Raw genomic sequence first — 10,823 nt, 5'->3', positions numbered from 1 at the left:
TGACGTGCGAGCAATGTACTCCTTGAAGTCCAGGTTGCTGTCGAGGATGACGCCCAAGCTCTTTGCTGACTGAGAGGATGGCATTGTGGTGCCATCGACGGTGATGGAGAGGTCATGCAGGGGGGAAGGGCTGGCTGGGATGAAGAGCAGTTCTGTTTTTCTGAGGTTCAGCTTCAGATGGTGGGATGACATCCATTTGGAGAGGTCAGTCATGCATGCAGAGATTCTTTCGTTGACCTGGGAGGTAGAGAGAGGGAAAGAGAAAAAGAGTTGGATGTCTTCAGCGTAACAGTGATAGGAGAAGCCATGTGATTTGATAACTGAGCCAAGAGAGTTGATATAAATTGAGAAGAGTAGGGGTCCCAGTACTGAACCCTGTGGAACTCCTGTAGTGAGGGGGGTGGGTACAGAGGTGGAGCCTTTCCAGTAGATCTGGGAGGATCTACCAGTCAGGTAGGACTTTATCTGCAGTAGGTTGAATGTATGATCTTAGTTTGTGCAGAAACATATTGTTTTTCTGTATCTGTACAGTGGGCTGTAATCAAGATGTTGCAGTGGTCTCTGAAGTTATGCTAATGAAAGTGAAAGTTATTGTCCTTTTACTTTCTGCGACTGCCTCTGTATTTGGATGTAATTTCTCTTGTTCCAGGTCTTTTGTCCTTCAATTGCATCTGTATCTCTTTAGATGGAAACTCAGACCCCTCTCCTCTATTCTTAAGGCCTAGCGAGGTGTGACCTTTGCTAGCCAGGTGGTCTGGTTTCGCAGGATGAAGCTGTGATAGGTTACAGGCCCCTTGAGACCGCACTTGAGTAACCCAAATGGATCTGAAGCTGAAAGATGATAACTTCGCTGCTGTTATATCAGCTCTGCATAGTTCCATTGAGAAACATTACATCATTACAGTATACATCAATGCAGAGTTATGGTCATCTTGTGTTGGATTGCCTTTTTTAGGGCACTACAGTTTTGATAGTTTGATCTCAACAATATAGCAAATTATTCAACTACATTTGTATGTAGACTTAAACAGAAAATGGCAGTGGTGTGACCTATTGAATAACTGACTTTAAAATGTGTCAGTCTTTACAGCTTTAGCTCATTCCATGTGTGACTGGTAATGAGGACCATAACGCCTGACAGAGAGCCAACAAATGTGATGAACTCGCTAAAAACAACCCATTCCACGGCATGGAATTTTATTTTACACCCATATGCGTTCATCTTGTAAGGATTTCTCAACTTCTACATTGAGACCTTACATCAGATCAGACAGTCCATATGCGATGTACACCAGCGATTCTGCGCAATATCAGCGCTCAACGATTGACTTCAAACAACCCCTATGTTTCATAGACCTTTTTGTACTCATACGGCACCCGTAGTCGGTGTGCTTGTGGGAAGAAAACGGTTTCGATTTAGAATTGTGAGTAAGCAAGTGCAGTTGAACAGATCATAATTTAACGCAAAGGGTGTGATAGGATGTAATCATTAATTTCTGATTATATGACGTTAGCACGTTCACGTTGTAATTAACGTTGCCACACTTTGAAAGCTAGCTAGTAAGTTTTTTCTTTATGAAACTAGCTAGCTAAGTTAGCTAGCTCTGGCTAATAACATCGCTAGCTAATTAGCTGCAGCGGCTGTGTTAAAAAAGTCTCAAAAGTCTCATTGCTAGCGAGTAAGCTCGTAGACAGTGTTAATGAATACATACAGCTTAGTGCATCTCTACAGCCTGATCGCGAAGTACACACATTGACCTGAGCAGAGCGTGCTATCTACCTACAGTAAGAAACATGGCTAACGTTAGCTAATACGAAAAGAACCACGATCCGGTTGTCACGTTAGCTGACGTTAGCTAGCTTGTACCCAAATGTTGCTCCACAGCATAGCCGATAATATCGCCCTTGTCAAAATTTGGAATTTCGTGGTCTCACCTGGATAGGGAAACTTGTTTTTATTAAGTGTAGGTAAAATGCCCGATGATTTAATTGATGATTTCGCGAGTTACACTAACGTTCGCAACCTGATTGGCTGTTCACAGTTTGTTTATACATATATGTTTACAGTTTATGTACTGTAATGTTTAGCTGAATGCTAAGTTGTCGCCATGAATTCTCTCTCTGATCACAGCGAGATGGCGGAGTGCACGACTCTAGAAAGCCTGTTGGAAATGGGCTTTGACAGGAACCGAGCGTAAGTAACGCTGTCACCCTGCGTGTGTGACAATTCTTTGGGTGCCAAACAGTCTGTGAGAGACCTATTTGTCTAACTCCTCGTTGTTTTTGCACGTTGTACGTATGGCCGGATTGGGATCTGGCTGTCACAGAGAGAAGGCTTTGGCACACACTGGGAACCAGGGCATAGAAAGAGCTATGGACTGGTGAGGTTATCCATTCGTTTGTCAGTCCTCTTCACCAAGTCGTGAGCCTACCCCTTCATCCACCCCTTTTGTCCCATGTCAACCACCTGTGCTCCATGTCTGCAGGCTGATGGAACATGAGAATGACCCAGACATTGATGAGCCCTATGTGCCACCTGCGGGGAATATTCTGGGATCAGCCGAGACCGAGTCAAGTCCAACGGAACCATCCCTGGACCCCACTACAGGTGAGGCTGTTTTCACCATTCATGAGATGTGCCATAGTCTAGTTTTGCTGTCGTTCAGAGCCCAGCACTACGCAAGTAATCACAGTCGGTAGTCATAGCTCACAGTCTGCCCTTTCCTGCAGTTTTGAAAATGTGCATATTATGTCATTCATTTTTTGGTTCCACTTTGTCCTCTCGCTAATCTGCATTTTTCATCTGTTTTGGATCTACAGAAGTGACAGACAGCATGCAGGAAGGGGAGGGGAAGCGACCACGGACAGAGGAGGACAAAAAGGAACAGATTAAGCGGTCAGTGGAAAGAGGGACTGCGAGATCTGTTGCCTAGGTTGACTGGACGTGGCATACAGATGTGTTTGCTGACAGGGAGAAAGGCTAAAATGGAGGAAGAACAATAGGTTTCTCCCTTAAGTGCTAGGCATACCTCTACCATTGAGCTCTGTGACCAGGGAAACCTTGGAGATGTTAGCCATCTGTGGTTCATGCTTTGTTTGCACAGAAATGAGAGTTAACTTTGTGTTATAAGGAAAACAAATGGTTAAAGGAGCGAGTCAGTGGAGTGCCCACTGGAAAATTTGGGAAGGCAGCAGTACACCCTTGCTGGTTACAGTTTGGAAGATCCACGACAGGCAGCCCGTCCTGTACTAGGCTTCATACTCAGTTCACTGGTTGTAGACTGTTGGACCCACACTCCCCCACTCTCATTTATTTTACATAGTATGGCCGTATGTTGCATTATTGTATAAATATGTTAACCACTTGTGTATTACATTATATTATGGGTGTTTCTCTTGCTTAGGGAACAAATCCCCCTGTGTGCTTCAGTCTGTTTTTGGTGCAGCACAGCACTCACGGGTTTTCCATTTGTGGAATTACCCAGCTGTATAAACGGATAACATGCACAAACCTGTGCAAGTCATTCTGGGTAAGAGCATCTGCTAAGCAGCTGTAGTGTAATGGGTTTCAGGAACATATCCCTTCAAAAGGTGAAGGTGTTACCTTTTACAGAAGAAGAAGGTATAGTTTCCATATGCAGAAAATGGGTATTTCCCTGTCTAATTTCAAAGCGCAAAAGTAAGCTGCCTAGCCCTGCATGGGCCCCAGTTGGGCGGAGTGGAAGCCTTAAATGTTGGGTAAAAGGCATGGTGCTGAGAGAGGCACTGTTCTTGTACTCCCGCAGGCTGGAGGAGCTGATGAAGGTGAAGCAGGAAGAGAGGAGGGAGCGGGAGAGGCAGGAGGAGGTGGAGAGGGAGAAGCAGAGGCGGAAGCAGGGCCAGGAGTTGCAGCAGGTGCGGCAGAAGCTGCAGGAAGATGAGATGAAGAAGCTGGCGGAGCAGCGGAGGAGGGAGAAGATGGAGGACAGGATGGCCAAGTAAGGGGCTTGTTCACCTGCATGTTGCTGGCCGTCTCACTCCCGACTGTCTTGGTTTTGCTCACATACACGCACACACACACACTCACACTCACACACTCTCACTCACAATCACAGGCACACACTCACATGTATATACACATGCACACACATGTATATACACATGCACACACATTCACATTTTCATTTAAATTGACACACACGCACTGTCTTATATTCAGTCTCAGTTACACGCACACATACACACTCATACATGCACTCACACACACTTTCTCATACATGCACTTTCTCTCACATTCACAGTCATTCTTTGTCTCACTTAATCTCACTCACTTGCTGACCCTCCCCTTCTGTATTTAACATGAGAGGATATGAAGGAAATGCTTTTCTAAAGCTCTGAGTTGGATCTTAGTGTGTAGAGTTACAGGTGACTCCTTGCTCCCACTTTTTGTGAATTGTTAGCATGTTAGCGTTCCTGCTGCACATGCTTCTCAACCGCACTCAAACCTCTTGTGGAGGCCTGACCCAGAGCAGGTCTGGACCTGAGCCTTCCCGCCCCCTGCCAGGGCTCCTGGATGTCACAACAGGCCCCGTGAGGCTGCTCTGGCAAACTTGGACGTCCTTCATACTGCCTTTGCTCAGTGTTCTCCCACGTTTACTGAACAGCGTTCTGCTCTGTGATCTAGGCAGCGGGTTCGAGAGAAGATTGCCCGAGACCGAGAGGAGAGGGCACAGAAGGTACAGTTTCTTCCTCCCTGTTTTATTCGATTTTGGCTGGAAATGGCTTTCGGTGACATTGCAGGGGTGGCAGACAGTTTCCTGTGCCCTCTGTGCCCTGAAAAGTGCAAGTGTGTTGGCCCTTTTGCCCCTGCGTCATTGGAGTTACCCCCTTCACCTGTCATTCCTCTTACCTGCGCTCAGGGTCTGGACTTGGAGGTACCCTCAGAACATTTGGAATTTTGTTCACTTTTTCCCATGCCACCAGGTGCACCCCCGTATGGGAGGAGACAGGTGTCTCAGCTCGCCTTCCAATATGCTGAACATGGCCAAAGAAGTCTGAAAGTAGGGCTCCCGGGTGACTCAGCCAGGCAAAGGCTGAAAATAGACGTGTTCAACATGCAGATGTAGAATGGTGATGTGGGATGTTCAGAAACTGGACAAAAAAGGCTAAAAAGGACAAAAATAGGCATTAACATGCTGCTGTACAATGGTGACACATTATACACTGTCATGCTGGGCAGAGTACAGGAAGCCACTGGAATGAATGCTACAGTTAGCTGTATATGCTGACATGATGGGGCCAGTGAGACAGTAAGAAGGCAGTACAGGTTGTTGTTATAGTGTCTGTTACTACATTATATTACGTTATTGTCATTTGGCGGACGCTCTTCTCCAGAGCGACTTACACAGATCACAGATGTGTTCCCAGATTGATAAGATGGCATTTCGTGTCCAGCTGTTTTGGAGGCAGTGAGAAGGCAGCTTGGGTCTGTTGTAGTGTTATGGTGTCTTTTGTTGTGTAGTGTCCAGGTCACTAATGCTCTCCCCTTAGCGCTCTTACTTTCTCCCCCCTTCAGTTCGGAGGCGGCTCTGCGGGGGCTGTTTCATCCTCCCCACCTGCTGAGGCTGTTCCCTCTTCTCCCCCTGGCAACCAGGGACCCCCCCCGGCCAAGAAGGACTACGATGAGTGTCGAATACAGGTGCATGTGGATGCACTTTTGTATGTGTGTGTGCGTGTGCTTGTGTGTGTGTACAGCATATGCTGCTGGTACCCCAGCACTAGCACTGGGAAGCACTCTGCAGCTCTGTGTGACCTTGCTGCAGTGCTGCAATGAAACCATGCTGAGTGAAAATGTTAACAACCAGATCTGACACTTGCTTGAGTGACTCAGTTTAGTGTCAAGTAACATTGTGGATCTATCATTCTAAACTTACCACCAAATGCATATGTATTATATCTGTATATCACATCATGCATTGGATATGTCTGGGCGTATATATTATGTTATATAGAGCGTATGCTTTGGAATGGGTGTCTGTATATTTCAGCATGTAAATATATTGCTGTGATTGTGTATAATGGAGCATCACATTACTGTCCTATAGCAGACACTCTTATCCAGAGCAGCTTACATAGGTTACAGTTATTACATGTAGTCCATTTATAAAGCTTGCTATTTACTGAGGCAATTCTGGTTAAGTACCTTGATCAAGGGTACAGCAGCAGTGTCCAAGTGGGAAATTTAACCAGAAACCTCTCACTTATGAGCCCTGGTCCTTACCACTATGCTGTACTGCTGGCCATTATGCAAATGTATATGTATTTCATTGTCTGTGTGTATTGGAGCATGCACACATCGGCTCTCCACCACAAGCTCCCTAACCTGTTCTCCCTCTCAGGTGCGCCTGTTGGATGGCTCAGCCTTGACAGCTGTGTTCAAGGCCCAGGAGCCCCTGGCGGCGGTGCGGGTGTACATACAGATGAACGCCGCGGACGGACAAGACTTCACCCTACTGTCCCCATACCCCCGCCGCGTCTACACTGACCTGGACATGGAGAAACCGCTTCGAGAGCTAGGTACGGACGCGCTGGCCTGAGGGCCAGACACTGCCCATGAGCCAAGTCACTCAAATGCACAGCACAGAGGATAATCTGGCTCATCTCAGTAGATGTTGGATACATAAATTTGAGGGCACTGTTTTTAAAAGGCAAGTATAGTCGGGGTGCCACAGATTTCCTCATTTGCAAGTTGTGAGCAAACACTGTAGTTTGACTCACTGCCAATCTTAACTTACGAAGTCAAACTCCTCTGTCTCTGGCTATCATTGTTTTTGTTCTGTTTCTGCAGGTCTGGTGCCGTCTGCTGTTCTTGTCGTTACCAAGAAATGATAAGGTGGCAGAGAGAGAGCTCTTAGCTCTGGCCTGCTCTGATCCTGCAGAAGTGCGTGCAACAGCCTTTTGGGGGGAGTGGGAGAGAGACTGAAGGAATTTGCATCTGGATAAGTCCACTTTCTGGTGGAAATACACCTTGATTGTAATTAATGCAAACAGCCATGTAGATTATTTCACGAAAGTGTCATTCACCTCTTCATAAAGTGGTCGAGCTGGGGCGTGGCTTATTTCACACATCCCAGCCTCTCACAGCTGATGCTGTGGAAGTTGCTTTGATACTAAAACTATGACTACAGTCATGAAAGGGGGGAGGGGTACGAATTGGACGAGATGAAATGATCTGCGGAAGGTGGATTAGAACACAGCAGTACTTGCTTAAAATTGACACGGTGAATGACATTGTCCTATGAAATCTATCATTGCTTTGGGATTCCACAGTAGGAACATTACAACCATCCTCACAGAAGGAAAGAGGGAGGAGTTTGAGCAGCAGTATGGAGAAACTGGGAGAGAGGGGCTAAGAACATCATTAATAGTAACCTTTTGTTTATTTGCTCTGTTGAATATTAAAAACTGTGTTCAAATCCTGCTGACTTCAGAGACAGACTGATATGTGCACACTCTAAGGTGCCCAGCCAATCCCAGCATGCTAGACAGGAGGGGCTTGCACCACAAACCCTGAAACACCCAGTGGACTCTCTTCAGAAGTCATGTCCATCCACAGAAATACGCCTCCTAGTCACAGCCTTCTTATGTTGCCAGATATTTCAATCATTATTAGGGCTACTCTCATATCGTTACAGTAACTATGATAACTATCCTCATGCTAACATTTTTGATAACTAAGCATACTTACGCGTACTTATGATGAGTAGCATTTTGCTACATACACTCCTTGGTACAACATGGTTCTGTAGCCTTCATATTAAATAGGGAAAAAAGGTAAGGGTCACCTTAAACACTGACAAATTGGAGAGAGAAGAGGGGTCCGTGCAACAGGAATGCGTATACTCTTCAATAACCTCATTCACCTGCTCTAGGAAAAGCAGTGGTCTGGCCTGGGACTGTGAGACAGCTGTTGACTCCTTTTGTCAGACAGAACAGTTGGTTCTGTCTTTTCATTGGCTGTTGGTACTGGTCTGGCAGGGGGTGGGGGTGACAGTTGCTAAGTGTGGGAGATGTAGCACTACAGGTGAGGGAACATACGGAGGACGTGGCCTCTCAGATGTACTTGCATCAACTCACTCATGCTCCAGTGCCAGGGGAGCAAAGACACTGGATCAGCGACAGTGTGATTTGGTTTCTCATAGCCATACAGCTTACATAGTTGTATATTTTCCTCAATGTATGCCTGAGTGCTTCACAAAATGAAACTGTGACTGCAGAAACAAGCCTACCTTTACTCTAGTAGGTCAACTCAGTGACTGCCATGTGGGCAGTAGTGTGGTGTGGCTTTTAAATGTTGCTGGTTCAATGCCCAAGTTGGTCTTTTCCATGTGGTACCCTTGGGTGATGTACATAACACGAACAAAACCCAGTAAATATCCAGCTATATGCATGAGTAGATGTGGGACCACACATAACTGGGAACACATAGTCTTTCATAAACTGCTGGTGGCCAACCATCGCTTGTAGACACCACAGTGTGTCCCACATGTAGTCTGTAATTGCCTGCCACTGATGGCTGTCATTCCTGATTCACTTTAGAATTGGCATCAGCCGTTGGTGGGAGCATTCACCAAAACATCAGACTAGATCAGAGCACCTCAACTGCTCCTCAAGTGCATGTATCTCCAGGTTAATCATATACAACACGTGACAGAGCGCAGGAGGCCAATCCTCGCTGCAGTCTCTGCACGCGGCATGGAAGATGACGTCAATGTCAGTCACACAGTGTAAATACGTGTGAATGTGATTTTTTTGTCCATCCAAACGCATAAACACCACACACTTGCTTAAATAACCGATCATATGTCAGGATTATTTCAAATATCACATCATGCAGGGAGGCCGACAGTTTTAGGTTTAGAACATTTACCATAGAAAAAATCCATCAAGACCCAGCAAGTAATTTGTTCTAATTTGAGACGTGTTTAAAATATTAGACAGTTGTCTTTGAATATATTTTTAATTTGACCACACATGACAGATGACACATGACATATGCGATGACAGATGGTGATGTTAATTAAACCTTATTAAGCTAAGACGTAAACGATTCAGATACAGTGAAAATGGTGACAGTGCGCAAGTGCAAAGACAACAAAAAGATATACGGACTTGCCTCTGTCTTTATGCGTCTGATTGTTGTGTTATGTCTTAAATGTCATGTAACTTGTCAATACTTAGCTCCTCATACCTTTGGCACTGTGGCATCACTTTAATTTTTTTGATAAACCATGCGTAAAACGCTGATAAACGTTGTAAATTCACGTGAGATGAGCCATGCATGCGCAGGCCCAATGTGTTTGTCAGTCTCTTGGTGCAACTCGGTGTCCAGTTATTGTTCACTGTGTCCGTCCATCCTTGTCCCTTCTCGCGTCTCTCGTCTCCTTATACGTTGATCCGTGCGCACCTTTGTCCAGCATAGAGGTTCCTAAATGTAGTCTACTTATTTCTGGTTTCCAAACCACCGAGCGATCACGTTGTCATTGGTTTCCGCTGCCTCTTTTATTACCTGCAACATCAGCGCGTTCCGTCTTCGCGTCTCTTCCATTCGCACAGGGTTTGCTTCAGGCAGGTTCTGATTGGACAGAGCAACAAGGGAGACAAATGTTAGTATCCGCTGATCAGCGATGCTGTTATCTTGCAGATGACATTATGAACAATTAAGTTTTTGCACCAATAATTGGGATACTTAGATATAGGCTATATTGGATATTTAAGCCGACCCGGTCTCATCCACGCTTCTGGATTACAAAACACAACTACCATCAATCATGTAACAGTTTTCACCGAGTTTTAGGGCAGGTTTAGTGAGCCCAGAAGTTGCATAAAGTGATGCCTAGAAGTTACATAAAGTATGCTCCTGTGTCCACAGTCAAGCTACATTTTAAACATTTACTCAGCAATAAGAAATGACATTACTGCTAAAACGAGATCTGACGGACCTGCCAGAGGAGCTAATTTATGAAACTAGCTTTATTCGAGCGCTATGGATCGGCAAAAACGAATGACTAAGCGCACCTAGATGTATAGCTATGTACACATAGAACAACAATAAAATCAATTGAATTCATAACCTTGTAGCCTACCTTGACACGCTCACAACGCAGCTATGGGATACAGCTAGCTAGTTAGTACGATGTGATTATGCTAGCTTGCTAATGGTGGTAACCTACCTTGAGAAGCTCCTTCCGTCTCTCCTCTCCCGGCGATATAATTGACCACATTCCGTACCCTATGCCGACCACTCCAATCACAGCCCCAGAGGCTAGGACTGTCCTCATGCCGCTCATGTTGACACTGAATTGTCCCGAACAAGACAGATAATCGTTTTAGGTTGTGTCTCTTATGTTTGTAGTGTTGTAACAAGACACTGACCACAAAAACTGATTGTAGACCGACTTCAAAGAGGTTGGTGTCAAGACCAGGCTGCGTAGACTGATTCTGGATCAGAGCACGGGAGTACTTTCCGAAGCAGCCAATGTCAAACAAGCTCGTGTTGCATTCTGGGATGCAATGAGTTACACAAGATATTATACAATTTTTTTCAGTAGAAATGTTCCTTCAGCCTCAAATGTTTCTGAATTTTCTGTTATGAACAATTTCCAATATGTATTTAAAAAATAAATCGTGTGTTAATATCATAACCTTTTATATATCGGTAATATACATTTTGTTGTATTTCACATAATTTAGCCATTTGGTCTTGGTTCATTCCCAATATGAATAATGTTATTCCAGAACTGATATTATAAATAAAGCGCGATGCTGGACTACAAACATTACGA

The 10,823-nt window shown here is 45.1% G+C and overlaps 2 protein-coding genes across 4 annotated transcripts; one reads left to right on the top strand and one right to left on the bottom strand.

Moving 5' to 3' along the window:
• Positions 1–1,371: 1,371 nt before the first annotated feature.
• On the top strand, positions 1,372–7,463 carry ubxn1 (UBX domain protein 1). 3 transcript variants are annotated; one of them, XM_036548077.1, is made up of 10 exons: positions 1,372–1,424; positions 2,132–2,194; positions 2,328–2,381; positions 2,487–2,608; positions 2,821–2,896; positions 3,786–3,977; positions 4,664–4,715; positions 5,555–5,677; positions 6,378–6,555; positions 6,827–7,463. In XM_036548077.1, the coding sequence occupies exons 2-10, from the start codon at positions 2,136–2,138 to the stop codon at positions 6,865–6,867; spliced, it is 897 nt and encodes a 298-aa protein (XP_036403970.1). In that variant the 5' UTR covers positions 1,372–1,424; positions 2,132–2,135; the 3' UTR covers positions 6,868–7,463. The 3 variants fall into 3 exon arrangements, with proteins under 3 accessions (XP_036403970.1, XP_036403971.1, XP_036403972.1); XM_036548078.1 differs by lacking the exon at positions 1,372–1,424 and adding an exon at positions 1,438–1,560; XM_036548079.1 differs by lacking the exon at positions 1,372–1,424 and adding an exon at positions 1,631–1,785.
• A 1,582-nt stretch (positions 7,464–9,045) lies between these two features.
• Positions 9,046–10,499, bottom strand: LOC118791598 (ubiquinol-cytochrome-c reductase complex assembly factor 3-like). Its single transcript, XM_036549016.1, has 2 exons — positions 10,212–10,499; positions 9,046–9,613 (listed from the first exon to the last, which is right to left on the bottom strand). Exons 1-2 carry the CDS (start codon positions 10,326–10,328, stop codon positions 9,482–9,484), a joined length of 249 nt encoding a protein of 82 aa, XP_036404909.1. The 5' UTR covers positions 10,329–10,499; the 3' UTR covers positions 9,046–9,481.
• Between the last annotated feature and the right edge of the window lie 324 nt (positions 10,500–10,823).

The sequence above is a fragment of the Megalops cyprinoides genome, chromosome 16 (assembly GCF_013368585.1).
Source record: "Megalops cyprinoides isolate fMegCyp1 chromosome 16, fMegCyp1.pri, whole genome shotgun sequence".
Classification (NCBI taxonomy): Eukaryota; Metazoa; Chordata; class Actinopteri; order Elopiformes; family Megalopidae; genus Megalops; species Megalops cyprinoides.
Note: the sequence above shows the minus strand (reverse complement) of the source record. Positions and strands in the feature narration are given on the sequence as shown.

Coding starts and splice junctions, on each gene's coding strand:
- ubxn1 (XM_036548077.1), top strand. CDS start 2,136: ATGGCGGAGTGCACGACTCTAGAAAGCCTGTTGGAAATGGGCTTTGAC. Junction 2,195..2,327: donor GGCTTTGACAGGAACCGAGC/GTAAGTAACGCT, acceptor TGGCTGTCACAG/AGAGAAGGCTTTGGCACACA. Junction 2,897..3,785: donor AAAAAGGAACAGATTAAGCG/GTCAGTGGAAAG, acceptor GTACTCCCGCAG/GCTGGAGGAGCTGATGAAGG.
- LOC118791598 (XM_036549016.1), bottom strand. CDS start 10,328: ATGAGCGGCATGAGGACAGTCCTAGCCTCTGGGGCTGTGATTGGAGTG. Junction 9,614..10,211: donor GACGGAAGGAGCTTCTCAAG/GTAGGTTACCAC, acceptor CTGTCCAATCAG/AACCTGCCTGAAGCAAACCC.